Source organism: Acomys minous (genome assembly GCF_964271855.1).
Source record: "Acomys minous genome assembly, chromosome: 5".
NCBI lineage: Eukaryota > Metazoa > Chordata > Mammalia > Rodentia > Muridae > Acomys > Acomys minous.
The window spans coordinates 59,597,275-59,613,492 of record NC_140494.1 but is presented as its reverse complement, the minus strand read 5'-3'; the positions used below and the strand labels follow the sequence as shown (position 1 = coordinate 59,613,492).

The following is a 16,218-nucleotide window of genomic DNA, read 5'->3' as shown; positions in this document are numbered from 1 at the left end:
TCCTGCAAAAGTGTGCTTAGTGCGAGATTAATACATATTTGTTATAAAGATCCTATCAGATTCTATATCATAATTTGTAGGCTTATTGCTTCCAGATAAATTTTGGGCTTATAATACAAGCATTCGTTTCTTGTTCTCTGTACAAACAGTGAGAGTATGCTAAATTTAAACAATATACTAAGAATCACTATCAAATATGAGTACAAAACACTAAAATTCAGATAGTTTTGTCCACAGGCGGTGCAGGCATGGTTGTATTCTGTCACTTAGAAAAGGTCAGGATTCCATAGTGTAAATGTACCATAGTTTCTTTATCCATTCTTCTACTGAGGGACACTTAGGCTGTTTCCAGGTTCTGGCTATTATGAATAAGGCCGCTATGAACGTGGTTGAACATATGTCCCTGTTGTGTGCTGGAGCTTCTTCTGGGTATATTCCAAGGAGTGGAATGGCTGGGTCTACTCAGATATTAAAAATAAGGAACTCCCAAAATTTGCAGACAAATGGATTGAACTAGAAATGATCACAATGAGTGAGTTAACCCAGAAGCAGAAAGACTTACATGGTATATACTCATATCTGGACACTAGCCCAGTGGGCATGTCCCATGAAAGTCTTCACTTACCAGGAAAGTGAGACAGAGGGGAGGACATCCTATTGGGACTTTAGGTGAGAGAAGTATGGGAGAATGGGGAAATAGAAGGATCCAGAGGGTCCTAAAAACCTACAAGAACATTATGATGGGCGGTTCTGGGCCCAGAGGTCCTGTTCAAACTATGGCACTAGCCAAGGACTATATGTGCAGTAAACATCAAACCCCTACCCAGATCTAGCCAATGGACAGGACATTCTCCACAGTTGAGTGGAGAGTGGGGACTCACTTTCACATGAACTCTGGTACCCCATATTTGACCATGTTTCCTGGATAGGGAGGCCTGATGGCATTCAGAGGAAGGATAGCAGGCTACCAAGAAGAGACTTGATACCCTATGAGCATATACAGGGGGAGGAAGTCCCCCTCAGTCACAGACATAAGGGAGAGGAGTAAGGGGAAAGCAGGAGGGAGGGAGGAATGGGAGGATAGAAGGGATGGGATAACAATTGAGATGTAATATGAAAGAATTAATTAAAAAAGGGGAGAAAAAGAAAAGGTAAGGATAAACCATGCTACAGTTCAGTACACAGAAGGTCAAGAGCAGAGCTGATATTTGCTTATTAAGATTTAATACAGTTAGAGCGCATCATGACACAGGCCCATGGTCTCAGCGACTGGGAGGTGATGGCAGGTGAACTTCTGTGACAGCAATGGCATCTTGCTTAATATAGTAATTTTCATGCTATCCAGGACTACAGAGTGAGACACCCCCTCTCATCTCCAAAAATAAATATGAGCAGTCAGTACAATTCTCACTAGTCTCTCACTTATATGTACTATTACATAGATTATGTCCTACGTTAAGTTTAGGTTAAGATTCTCCCAAACATTGTGTTTATGCTGCCAAAAGTCTATTTCATGAATTCTGTGTTATTTACGAGCCAATGCATCCATCCTTTCATCCAGCCGTCTATGTAGCCATCAGCTCACTAGCTACCAAAGGCCTCAATTGCAAGGTAATAATAAGGAGATGGAAATGTTGTATGACCCAACTCAAGCATTATACAATTAAAAATTCATTGAAATATTACATTGCATCCCCAAAATATTTATTAATCAAAAATTAACATACATCAAATTATCACATCATATGAATTTGTAAGATAAAATGATTAAAAAGCTAAAGTCTCAAAAATAAAAATCTATGTAGCTGTTTAACTGAAGATATATTAATTTTATTACTTGTGGTGTCTTAAAGACAGTGGTTATGTTTTATTTATATATGATTGTTTAACAAACATTCACAGAGATTAATAGTTTCTTGTAGGAATTGTCGGTATAGAAAGTTTGTCATTTTCAGAATTATTTGGTAAATCTACGGCATAAAATGCCAAAATACAGCATGCAATAAACCTCAGCTAAGCAGCTAAGCTGGTAGCATTTATTATATGTCTAAAATAAAACATGCTATGGACAGGGTGCATGCTGGGGAGGCAGCTTGGTGATAAAAAGGATGGCCCATAAAATCTGGTTTTATTTCTCACTTTGTCTTAGACCAGCACTTCTCAGTATTTTTTTATGGCTATAAAAGAAGATATTTGTGCAGAACATTTTAAGAGATTTATTTCCATATGAGGCCACTCCCAGATACAGAGAGCTGGCTCTGGAGTGAGTCTCCAACTGCCTCTCCTATACTGCCACTCTGAGAAGACGGAGTCTGCATCCTATGCCCACTTCCAAGTTCCCTTGAAACCTTCTGGGAAACACACCCCAGACATACAGACACACCCCAGAAAGACGTTGAAAGAATGCCTAGACAAAGGAGATCTCGTGCTTGTGGATCAGCATAATCAAAATTATGAAAGTGGTTATATTACATTATCAAAAGCAATATATAGATTCTAGATGTTCACCACCAAAATTCCAATGACGTTTTTCATAGAACTAGGAAAGATTTAAAGTTCATGAAGACTCTATATACCAAGAGCAATCTGAGCAAAAAAAAAAAAAAAAAAAAAAAAAAAGAGAGATACTCTGACAGTACTTCAAAACCTGATCTCAAATTACAGTTAGAGCAATGGCAACAGATGAGGCACAAAACCAGACATGTGGACCAGTGGGATGGAGTGTCGTATCCAGCACTATAGTCGCTTAGGTTTTGGTGCAGGTGCCAAACTACACTGGGGAAAAAACAGCCTCTTCTGCACATATTGCTGGCTAACATAAATATTCCACATGTAAAGAGTAGTACATTTCCTTTCTCTTACATAACATAACAGTCAATTAAAAATAGATCAAAGAGTACAATGTAGGACTCGAAAATTTGATACTACAGGAGTCATAGGTGCAGGTGAGAACTCATCGTAACAGACTCAATAGCCAGGAGAGAGTGGTCACAACTGATAAATGGGCTGAATAAAATCCAAAAGCTCCCACTTTGCAAGAGAGGCAATAAATGATGAAGAACAATGACAGAATTTCAGATCTTCCTTGTTACCTCCATGTATTACTCTGCTTTTAGGGGACAGAAGCCATGCTGATAAGGGACATGAAGATCAGGGTAGGGCATCAGGAATTTGTCCAGAGGGTAGCTAAGAGAAAAATGAGTATATTGGCCAGTTTTTTTTTTTTACTTTCTTTCCACATCTGAACTTTCTAGTATTCTTTCCTGACTTCTCACTTCTCATTGGACCCCATAATTCCCTCATTCAGAAACACAGGACTAGAACCTAAGTATGCTGTTGACTTGTGTATTTTCCCCTTAATACGGAGTTCTTTTACATCTTAGGAATCTAAGATGTAAACAAACTGACTTTACGTTTCATGATAACCATAATCCCATCCTAGATTAAAGTTGTTAATGAGTAAATAATCTGGATTTTAAGTCATTTTATCCTCTCTTCTTTCATGTACTCCTTCAATAAAGCTTCAAACTGAATGGTCCTTCAGGAACAGCTCCATAAATGTTTGTAAATATTCAAAGGTTATTCATAGCACTGGCTAGATTTTTGAAATATAAAACATTACATCCTACCTTTCTTTAGCTTGGAGATCCTTTTTTATTAGTGCTTCAAATTTCTTAATCTCATTGGCCACGTCCTTTAAAGAAAATTTACCATCAGTTCTCTGCCTTTAAAAGCCATTGAGACACTTCATCATGTTCAGTCAATTTAAAAAGGTGACACAGTACTAATTCAAAACACTTAACTACCAAGATAAGACAAGGTGCCTTCTACAATACTTTCATAATTTTCATTTGTTCTTTGGAAGAGGGTAACCTAAAACAATATAGAAATTGTCTAACTGGAATAACTTATTTCATGATTCTCTCCTTTCTTTTTAAAATTGTGTATGTGTGTGTGCATGTGTGCATGTGCATGTGTGTGTACACGTGTGTGTGTGTGTGTGTCTGTGTGTGTGTCTGTGTGTGTGTGCATGTGCGTGTACACGTGTGTGTGTATGTGTGTGTGCATGTGCATGTGCGTGTACACGTGTGTGTGTGTGTGTGTGTCTGTGTGTGTGCATGTGTGCATGTGCATGTGCGTGTACACGTGTGTGTGTGTGTGTGTGTGTGTGTGTGTGTGTGTGTGTGTTTGCCCCTGTGGAGGTGGGAGGATAACCTTTAGTTTCAGTCTTTAATTCAATCTTGTATTAATTAGACAGGGTCTGTTTGTAGAGGAATTTTAATAAAAATATGGTTGTTCTTACAAAGAATCACATCCAAATATGTTCTGGGTCTGTGTGATGTGGCTGAAATGTAGACCCACTCTGAATTACAGTATGGTCTGGCTAGAATGCAGACATACCCTTAATACACACATTTAATCCCAAACAATGAAGGTAAGGTTAGTTTATAGAAGGAAGCAGCTATGTTTGAAAGTGACCCTAATTGAGGGACAGACAAAGTGATGAGTCAGAGAAAAGTTTGAGAGAATGAGTCATAGATAGGATACCCTCAACTCTCAAGAGAACAGGACAGGAAAGAGGTCACTTAAGAGCAGTACAAGGAAAAGAGAGGTGGGTTTTTTTTGTTTTTGTTTTTGTTTTGTTTTGATTGTTTGTTGTTGCTGTTGTTGTTGGTACTGAGAGTTTCCTACCAGGACAGTTTTACAGAAGCAGATTGCAGAGAGGACAAGCTAGACACAGGTAAAGACAGACAAACCAGAGACTAAGAAGGAGCCAGAAGATTAAAACACATGGGCAGAATTAGTTTGAGTCCAGGCAGAGCAATTCAGTCAGAACCCAAGACAAGGCAGTTTGAATCTGTCAGCTTGGAAAGGCGGTTTGACGAGATCGCCTGAGTTGAACCAGCCAGCAAGAGTTCAGAAAGAGCTAGAAAGGCTTGGAAATGATTCTCATCTCATCCCCTCATTTGAGGAAATATAAATAACATTTACATCTCTTGTTCACAACAGGGAACTCTACTATTTTGGGTCCCATTTTCCAACAGGGTTGCTGGGATTACAGACACAAGCTAGCACATGCTTGCTTACGCAGCAGTTAGTTTAACCACTGAGCAATCTCCCTGGAAGAATCTCATTTTAATAGAGCAGCAATGGTTTTGTTTTGTTTTTTTGTTTGTCTGTTTTGGTTTTGGTTTTGGTTTTGGATTTTGATTTTTGAAGATAGAATATCTCTGTGTAATAGGGCCTGGCTGTCCTGGACTCACTTTTTGCTTTGTAGACCAGGTTGGCCTCAAACTCACAGATATCCAGCTGCCTACCTCTGCCTCCTGAGTTCTAGGGTTAAAGGTGTACACCACCACACCTGGCTGCCATAAAGGTTTTAAATAGGTCAAGTTTATCAGTGTCCAGGCATGTGTTTTTAAAGTATAAATATTTCCTAAAAGTGTTTGTGTTTGCTATTTTAACCATTTCCCATGCAACCCCACTTACTCGATAAGCTTTTCTCTAAATAATTTCAGCTCTATTAATAAATCTCTCTATTAATAAACCTTCATAACTCGGGGGAATTTAGTTTCTGAATGCAAAAGTGGAGCCAGAAAAAGATGTAGATAATATTGTTTAGAATTCAAATCTAAAGTAACAATGTACAGTGTAGGGATGAGAGAGATAGGCCTATGTCTTCTTCACCAGAGCCTGCGTACTATACTAAAATAAGTCAGCGTCCAGACTACAGTTTCCTTAAACGTTATAAAGGGAAGAACTTAATATTGTATTGAGAGAAACCGGTACAAGTCAATAAAATGTGAAGTGCCAGTCTGTATCTTGACCTATGTTGAATTAATGGTAACTATTGTTACCTTCCTTAGGTCAACAAAGAATATAAGCAATCAGGAAGTATCAAAACATAGTATTACTTTCCCATGACATAATTAGATTTCATCCTGTTGGAATGTTGACACTTGGTGTGGTCAAGTAAAATATCTCAAGCGCAGCCAGTTTAATTTTAAATGTTTTAACAGTAACAAATCAATTAACACTTCTAGGATTCATAAGAAATCACACTGCATGGTAAAGAGGAAAGGTATCTTCCCAGCTGCCTCCACACTTACCTAATTGAGTAGACTTCCTGCAAACACAGGAGTCCAAGCAGAAACTACAACATTGGGAGTTTTATCTCCTGGTCTAGTGACATCCTGCTACTGACGAAATAACAGTAAAAACAATGGGATATGCACAGCTGGAGGAATTTTGGATAAGAACGGGAAGGAACAAAGATGTGTCGAAAAGAAAACAAGAAACTTTAAAAGTCTCTCTGTACACCGCAGAGAGAGAGAGAGAGAGAGAGAGAGAGAGAGAGAGAGAGAGAGAGAGAGAAGAGCGAGAGAGAGAGAGAGAGAGAGAGAGAGAGAGAGAGAGAGGGAGAGAGAGGAGAGAAGAGGAGAGGAGAGGAGAGGAAAAGAGAGAGAGAGAGAGAGAGAGAGAGAGAGAGAGAGAGAGAGAGAGAGAGAGAGAGAGAGAGAGAGAGAGAGAGAGAGAGAGAGAGAGAGAGAGAGAGAGAGAGAGAGAGAGAGAGGAGAGAGAGAGAGCATACTTTATTAAGAGAAACAAGACAACCACAAGTGACCACTACTCACCTCTGCCTCCTTTTTCTTTTTCAACAGTTTTTGAGCCTCAATTGCTCTCAAAGTACGATTTGACTCTGGCTTCGGGATCTGTATAATGGCTGCTTGAATTTTGGCCATTATCTCATTTTGTCGTCTTCGGTTTAAACGTTGCTGAGCATGGCATAAATATCAACTTATTTATTCAACTTGTCAAAATAACAGGCATGTGACACATGTTTAGGTACACAAACACATAAGTTGAAAATTTCGGAACTTAACAATTAACCAATGCACAACTGTGTAATAATAGTAGGAAGACATTATCATTGTTTATGTTGAAAATTATCATGCTGAAACACAATATTAAAATGATAAAATTATGACTAAATTATGTCTTTGTTGTCATTATGTATGTTGGTACAAGAATAGCCAGGGGCTTTAAAAAAAAAAAAAAGATTATAATTCTTTCCCAATGCTACCTTCCTAACCAGCCCAATCATGAGAAGAAATTCTTTTTCTCGGGTAGTACCTGAAGACTCTATAGACACAATAGCTGTCCCTAGATAAGTCAGTGTCCCCAAACAAGGCCCCACATACATGAGTTCAGGGACAACCTCCACTACTGGCCTGACATCATTGGATTATCTATTAGGAAGACAAAGCAATATTTATTTTAAGGATAATATAAACAGAATGATGTAACTGAGAGAGAAGTATCTAAAATATCATAAAATATTTTAAAACTAAATATCTTATGGGAATTATACACATCACTTTACTACTAAAGCATTAAATCACAATAGATTAAATCATTTCTATATCAAAAGATATCAAAATTAAATTTACCACCAAAATGCAGAAGTTATCATTTTAAAGTTTTTTTTATTTCACTTTCTAAAAATGAGAGTTTTTATTCCACTGCCACATGTTTATGTGGATTTTTGTTTAATTGCCATGTTTTACTTTATGTGAATTTTTGTTTAATTGCTACATGCTTAATTTCTTTTTCTTAAGAAAACGAGGATGCCACTTTGTCTCTTGTCTTACTCACTTCCTATGAGCAGGCTTCGCATTCTCTCTTTCATAGTAACTCACGGGATCCTGCTCCCTTTGCCTCTTCATTTTTGGAGCTCTCCTGCATTGTACTTGGCTTTTCGAACCTGGATTGGCTGGTTCAACGCCGATGAGCCCCAGCCCTTAACCTTAACTAACTTAGCTTATTGACTGCACTGTCTCTACCACGCAAAGACTCTGGCCAGTCACAGAAGGCTTTCTATAGTTTGCTTCTTGAACATATCTCTCCTTTCCCACAAGAAACTAACTCCGTTCTGGATTTATTAGCTTCTCACCATCCTAATCAATTTAAAAAGCAAGTTTCAAATGCAGTAGGAAGAACTACAACTCCATTGCCTGTAGTTAGCACGTTCTATGCATCCAGCCATTTGAAATTCTCTTAAAAGTCTTTAATGATTTGATGATTTTCCCCCATCCTGTATCTTTAAAGACACAGATCATTAAAGATTTTTTCAGAGGCTTAGGAAGCAGTAGCAGCTCACACAAAGCAGTAGTCAAGGACAGTGAAGATAAGATGCTCAAAAGAGTTGGACAGGGAAGCAAGCAGAGAAGCAATCTATCAAAAAAAATGGGTAAGGATATAGAAACTGGCATTTCTGTCTTCCACGGGGGTGCAATGATTGATGCCCTTTGGCCAGTAGTGCAGCTTGTAGCAAATCCTTTCTCCAAGGAGCTGAGGTACAAATTCCATCCAGGGAAAGAAATAAAGTTTTCCCATTAGGCAGTTAATAGTTCTCAGCCACAAGTGCAGGTGAGAGTGATAATAAAGATGGAGGGCAGAAAATATGGGACCAGGGAAGGTACATAAAGGCACAGCAAAGCCATGCATCACAGCATGCAGTCTGCCTACACTGCTGTTTGTACAGTGTGCTTACTACAGGCAGAAATAAATCACCAATAGTATACTATGTACTAATAAATTTTCAGGAACAAAATGATCTATAGAACCTTTTCGATATTAAAGTGTCTCTGCTCTTCCTCGAGTTTTTGAAATTTTTCAAACTTCTCAATATGCATTCTGGCAAGGTCTTCCTTCATTTGTTTACATTTCTCTTGGAACCTGCATGTGACTTGCATCAGATTGAAGTCAGTTTGGCGAGGTATCAGGTTTTTAAGTCTCTAAATGAAGAAAGCATTTCAAAGGTTCCAGTTATTGGAGAGTAAAAGGCATCCTGGCATTGCAATCACATACTTTTTTGGTGTTAAAAATAAATTTTATATTACAGCACCATTGTTGATAATTAAAATAAATTAAAACTATATTATTTGTGTTATTACCAAAATCTTTAATTATACGACAACAAATATACTATTTATATTCTTTCTTACAATAAAGTAATATATATATATATATATATATATATATATATATATATATATATATATGTTTGCCTGCTCTTATCTCCTTTTTTCCTTAATCACAGACCTCTTTACTTTTGACCCTCACACAACAATCCAGTTCTCTCCCCAAATCTTTTCCTCAACAAACAATTGTCTCTATTTCTACAAGATGCATTTTACACTTCTCTTGAATTTCTCTTGCCGAGCTGCTGTTTTTATTCCCTTACTTCCTCTACCTCCATGTTTCCTGAGCAGTTACTCTGGGCTGTTCTTCCCTGTTCTTAAATCGCTATGCTATCAACCACTCTACAGAAACATTTTTCCCTTCCTTAGCATGCGAACATGAAGTGTGCTGGGGCTTTCCTGGTGTCATTCATGTGCAAGTGCTTGGTATAAAATGAGAACTCAAATAATATCTACAGAAGGTGATGATTATCTCTGGAAGCTCTTATACTTCATTGTGCATTGTTTTCTTTAAGCAACATAAAAGTCCAGTGTCCTGGCATGTGGAAATAATCATCCTCATTTATAGCGCTGGGAAAGCTGAGCTACAAGTTTCTCAGTGACTGCCGAGTTTACCAAGCTTGTACAGAAGAAGAATCCAGCACTGAGTTACTTAGCTTTATGGCCAATCTAGTATCTGCCTGCCCATGGTTTCTCAGTTAACTTTGCTACCAGATTAACCGTGCTATCCAGTTAAAGTAGCACAGTTTGAAAAGAGAGGTAGCTCTTATATCTATTATGTCATTGTTACCTTGTAAATTAAAAGTTCAAGTTTAGCATTTTCCACTGCCTTTGGGCTTTGTGTGAGTGCACCACTGCCTGCTAATCCAGAAGCCTGGAAAAATTAGCAGCTTGCACTTCACTCACCTTAAAAACAAATGCCAAAGGCACTGGAGAAAAGTGTCAACTAAAAAGTGCTAACAATTCATCAAAACACATTTTCTGAATATTTACAACGCTCAAGTACTTTACTAGGCATTTCTCATGAATTTGAGGCACCCAAACCTTAAGGTCACACGAGAAACCCATAAGGAACAGGTAGCCAGCAGTGTAAGGGCCAAGGTCAACACGGGTGCCCTAGTAGCTACAAGGAAAGAATCATGTGAGCTGGGTGGATGGCAGAGATGGGAAAGATGTTTGGGGAGGAGGAGAGATGAGATTGGGATGTTCGCATGGAAGACAGGCCAAGCGTTGTCTACACATAGTCAAGGACACCCTGCCAGTGAACAGGAAGGAGACAGACTTGGTGCTGTGCTGTATGGAGAAGAAGTGTTGGGATGGCTTAGTGAGTGACTGCGGAGTTCATTTCCAGATGGAGATGCAACAGATATAAAGCAGGAGGGGCCTGGGCCAAAGAGGCCTGCTGTCTAACAAGGCCGATGCTCATGAGACGTTCTACCAGATGCTGCAATGGCCCCAAAAGGAATCTGACCCAGCATCGTAGCAGAAGGAATGGAGAGGAAAAGAACAGGCATAGAAAGCAATGGAATGTACACAGACTTAGCAAGTTATATTTAGGGATAATTTAGGATAAATTATATATATGCACATAAGAACAATTAATGAGAAAAGAAGGCATGGATTTAGAAGAGACAAAGGGTGTATATTGGACAATATGGAGGGAGGAGAAAGGGAGGGGACATGTTATAATTGTATTTAATCTCAAAAATAAAAGAGAAAAAGTGCAGGGAAAGAGGAACAGGCTCAGATAAAGTGTCTGTAGTGTGCATAGGAAGCAGGGAGACAGTAAGAGTAGATGCACAAATTTTTAGAAATTAGTATAAAATAATCACAGGATATAACCCCCAGGATATAACCCCCAGGATATAACCCCCAGGATATAACCCCCAGGATATAACCCCCAGGATATTACACCGAGGATATAACACCCAGGACATAACACCCAGGACGTAACACCCAGGACGTAACCCCCAGGACATTACACCCAGGATATTACACCCAGCATATAACACCCATAATATAACACCCAGGATATAATACCCAGCATATAACACCTAGGATATTACACCCAACATATAACACCCATGATATAACACCCAGGATGTAACCCCCAGGATTTATAACACCCAGGATGGCCAATAGTCCAAGCGGCTGCAGTGGGGCTTTCCCAGGACCACGTCTTCATGGCAGTTCATGGCCACTCTTCCTATGGGAATGTCTACAGGTCTTGCTCTGGACTCACCTCTCGAAATGCCTCGCTTTTGAGCGTCTGAAGCCGCATGTTGGTCTGGGGTTGCATGGTTTGTATCTCTAATCCAGTCAGCCCCGTTTTCTTCTTTTTCTGAAGAGCGATGTACAATTGATACAGAAGTTTTGTTGCTGCCCCGGGCTTCTCTGTGATGATGCTTTGAGCCACATTCTGGTCAAACTGCACGCCCAACAGGTGAAGTGTTGGCTCCAAGCGGGAGAAATTATTAAGTTTGGCAGTTGAACCCCTAAAGATGATAATATTTAACTTCATATTAACTCCATATTTAGCTCCAAATTAAAAACAAACACTAAATGTCAGAAGTTCAGTTATGATGTGGCAAGTGAATTATCCTATGCTCTTAATTGCTTCCTTTCTCCTAAAGAAGTCAGTAAGAGAACTGCATGGAGATTTTCACCCCTACTGATCATGTTTATCAGAACTTTATTTTTCTTTAAGAAGTAAGGTAAAATGAATTCATTTTATGTTTCATGCTCTAAATTGACAAAAGTTTGTAGGAAGTTAAGTACAAAAACAATCAAATATAAGCCATTAAATGATTAAAAAGACTACAGTTTTGAAAGCTACATTCTATTCTAGAGGTAACATTGCAATACAAATGTTCATTGCATTAAGTTATCATTTATTATTGCTAAAATTTTAGATTAGTTCTAAATTTTACAGTGACAAGTCTAACAATGATCCTCTCAGAGACTCTTAATAATATTTAATTAAATAATATTAGCTATAGAAATCATTATGTTACCCTTTCAGCATGTGATTTATGGTGATTCTTTGAAGCAGAAAAGTCTGTATTTTGAAATTTTAGTATTTGTAATGATTAATTTCAACATAGTCTCACACTTTAAGAAACTACTGAACTCGTTAACTTACTCCCTCGGTATTTTATTAAATAACCATATTACTAAGGGTACACCTATTTATTAAGTTTAATTAATATCAAAAAATGTATTGGTATAGGAGGCTAGAGAGATAGCTTAAGGTCATTTGCTGCACTTCCAGAGGATACAGGTTTGATTGCCAGCACACACATGTCAGCTCAGAGGTATCTCTAACTTAAGTTTCATGGGATCCACAGGCTGTCATCTGGCCTTCATAGACACTAAGCATCCATGTGGTGCACATACATACATACAGGAAAAATCTCATGCAAAAAATAATTAAATAAAATTATTGAAGTGTGAACAAGATGTAGCCATTACTTTTAGGTGTTTATAGTTAACAAGAAATATATTTAAAGAAAAGGCAATAAAAATTACATGTTGCTTCAGCAATCTCAAGTTGTCTATGACTGTTAGTAATTAAATGAATACGGTCATAGGATGCAAGAGATATTGAATTAATTTCCAACTGCTTTATCTCTATCATTCTCTCTCTCTCTCTCTCTCTCTCTCTCTCTCTCTCTCTCTCTCTCTCTCTCTCTCTCTCTCTCTGCTGGCTGTGCCCTGGATTCTTTCAAGATCTAAATTCATTCTTTAGTACAAAAGGCATACTAAGTATACTTGAATATAATCAAATTTCATACCAAAAGTTATTCCTCAGAATGGAGAGTTGTAGTGTATTTGAGTGATTGTGAAAAAAAAGTATGCATGGAGTCTCATGTACATTACACACTGTGCATATTCAGCAAGATGGAGCCTGGGAGATGTCCGTCCAAGCTTAGGTTGTGTCATGTGTTGGACCACAATGCTTAGAGACATCGTAATTAAGAAGGGAGAATACAACAGCAGCCGTAGAACTATTTCCATTTTTTTTCAAAGCTTAGGCCCACAGTTAAAAGAACTGACCCCCTCTTCTCACTTCCTAAATGCACTGTTTGCCTGTTAATATTATAGTTTGTCTTCTGGTTTGGCATTAAGAATCTACCCCAAATATCAAAGATAAAATAATGAGTCTCTTTGGAAAATGTAATGACTATTCTAAACTCCGTATCAGTCAAGCATAGAGGAACACAGCTTGAGGAATCTCAGGAAGTCTGTGATTGTCGAGGTATGTGCATAGCCAGCCCCACAGGATTAGCAGCTTTTGTTTGTGGATACAGAAAAACAGCTGGGACATCTTTGCTCTGGAGACAGAGCATATGATGTAAACTGTGACCTCGGAGGGAATAAAACAGAAGCACTGGGAAAAGTTTCCTTGCCCTCAGCTTACACTCTTTGTTTGCTGAGGGACTTAACTCTCCTGTGCTGCTTGCCACCAGGTCACAGAACAAAGCTTCTCTCAATAGAAGAAGTGCTACCCTCCAAAAGATGCACTATTTTTTTCTTTTTAACTAATCTGCTTTGGTAAAACTAACACTGTTTTAAAGCAAATAATTTTCTCAGAATTAGACAGAATTAGGCATAATTATTTTTAAAATTGAGTGGTTTTTTAAGACACATAGCTTCATGTTATTAGCATTATATAATTTATATTTTTCATTTAATATTAGAATAAATACATTAAAAGTATCAGGAAAATTGCTTACATCATGAATGTACGCCTTATCTTAGGATTTCTATTGCTCAGATAAAACACCATGGCTAAAAGCAACTTGGAGAGGAAAGGGTTTAGTTTCATCTTATACTCCCAAATAATTGTCCATTACTGAAGGAAGTCAGGGCAGGAACTCAAGTAGGAGAGGAACCTGGTGGAAGGAAGTGATATAGCGGCCATGGATGGGTGCTTTGTACTGTTGTGCTCTCTATGGCTTGCTAGTTTAGAGATGCCATACCTCAGTATCTACAGAGCATTGCTTCCAAGAGGCCCGTGGATGTCCAAATCTACTGACGAAATGGCAGTAGTATGCTCACATAATTAAGTACATGCTCTCTTATAGTTTACAGTAGAATTTCCCTGGATATTTTCAGCTCAACCTTAAATCCATGAATGAAGACTGTAGATGTGGAAGACTCACTATGCATCTGAATTATCGCATGAGAAATGAGATGGGAATAGTTCTTTAAATCTTCTATGGCTAATCAGGTATAGATTTTGACATTGATTTCTTCATTATGGAAATGATAGCGTGAATTTTCAATGGATGAGGGAACAATGCTTGGTATTCAACTTTAAGGATATTTGCAATTTATTTGAAGAGGTGCTCTGGTTTACTTTGGTTGCTATGATAAAAAAAAAAACTATGACCAAAAGCAACCTGGAGAGAAGGGGGTTATTTGCCTTATACTTTTCGATCGTAGGCTATCACTGAGGAAACAGGGTGGGAACATGAAGGTAAGAACTGAGGACTGCAGCTCACTGGCTTGTTTTCTATGAAATACTCAGCCTGCCTTCTTACACAAGCCCAAGGGTGGAACCACCTACAGGGAGTGGCCTTGGCTTTCCGGCATCAATCGTTAATTTAAAAGGAGCTCTTCTGAAATAGCCACAGGCTGATCTGATGGAGGCAGTTCCTCAAGGCAACTCTAGATTGTGTCACAAGAAGCTCGTATTTGTTAACTCACTTTCCAATGATTTTAGACATCTGGCTTTGGCTGTTACTCTAATAAGAACTGACATAAACACACAGTCACAACCGTGTGATAAGGAAAGGTATCATTGAGGTATCATTAAGCTGGAAGAAGACAAGAGCGAAGTCTGCTGACAAAATTAAGAGGCTTAAAGAAGTGTGGACCTTTAGTTAGATTTTAAGATGGAATTAGAGGTTTTCAAGGAGAAAGTGAAATATTAATAACATGCAAAGGGACATGTCAGAGTCTGGATGAGAATGGCTCCCATAGGCTGAGTTATTTGAATGCTAGGTCTCTGGTTGGAATGGATTGGGAGGTGTGGCCTTGCTAGAGGAGGTGTGTCACTTAGGGTGGGCTTTGAGTTTCACTCTTACTTAGTTCTGTGTCTCCCTCTGCCTCTGCCTCTCCCCTCCTTCCCTCTCCCTCCCTCTCTCTCTCCTTCTCCGTCTCTCTCTTCTTTCCTCTCTCTCTCTCTCTCTCTCTCTCTCTCCCCCTCTGTCTCTCTCTCCCTCTTTCTCTCTTTACCCCTCTGTGCCTTGTGTCTCTGGATCAAAATGTAAGGTCTCAGTAACTGCTCTGGTGCCATGCCTGCCTGCTGTCACATTCTCTGTCACGCCATAATGATCACACACTCTAACCTTCCAGAACTGCGAGCCCTGATAAATTCCTGTCCAAGTTGCCTTGGTCATGGTTCTCTCACAGCAGTGGAAGAGTAACTAAGCTAATATACGATAAAGTGAAAATACATGGTGCATGTGTAGACCAGACAAGTCTCAGGCAGAGTTCTATTAGTGGGTACAATCCATGAAACGTGTATCCTCTTAGAATTTACTTAGAGACTTAGATATTTATTAATCCAGCACATCCACCCAGACACACACACACACACACACACACACACACACACACACACACACCGCCCAATACTGAAATTTCATTAAACTTGTAGGTGAAGCTATTAGACTCTCAAGATGCAAATGATTATGATGATCATGATGATGATGATGATGATGATGATGATAATAATAATAATAATAATAATAATAGTTTGAATATACAAACACAAAGAAACTGACATCAGGAAAAAACAGTGTAAAAACATGAAACTGAAATATGAGTTTCTAATGTGCATAAAATGATAAACAGAAGTATCAGAAATATGGCTACATGCAAGAAATCATAGAGCAACCTATGTGTATGAGAGTATCTGAGAGTAAAAAGAGGAGAGTGTGAACATTCACTACCTATCCTGGGATTCTCACCCACAGGAAGCTAATCCAGCTTCCATTAGTGGTTATGAAGGTGACAGGAAAAGGGATATTTTTCTAGAGATCTGACAGAGGAAGTAGCTGAGGACTGTGAAAAAGTTGTACAACATGCCACGAGGGAGAGGTATATGACACAGCATTTTTTAGTGGGTTGAAACATCCCTGTGTCCTAGAAGCCTAAGAAACAAGCTGGGAAAGAATACTACCAAAGAGTTTAGTGGGGTGGAAATATGATTACAATCTATGCT

The 16,218-nt window shown here is 38.6% G+C and overlaps 1 protein-coding gene across 3 annotated transcripts in view; it reads right to left on the bottom strand.

The window, feature by feature from the left end:
• The window catches only part of SPEF2 (sperm flagellar 2), a 168,584-nt gene that overhangs the window by 131,195 nt on the left and 21,171 nt on the right, over nucleotides 1–16,218 (bottom strand). For all 3 annotated transcript variants that reach the window (XM_084781449.1, XM_084781450.1, XM_084781448.1), the window contains exons 3-6: nucleotides 11,227–11,479; nucleotides 8,628–8,798; nucleotides 6,636–6,776; nucleotides 3,630–3,694 (exon numbers count right to left, since the gene is read on the bottom strand). In XM_084781449.1, coding sequence (XP_084637575.1) covers nucleotides 3,630–3,694; nucleotides 6,636–6,776; nucleotides 8,628–8,798; nucleotides 11,227–11,479 — 630 coding nt within the window. The remainder of the gene's footprint in view (nucleotides 1–3,629; nucleotides 3,695–6,635; nucleotides 6,777–8,627; nucleotides 8,799–11,226; nucleotides 11,480–16,218) is intronic.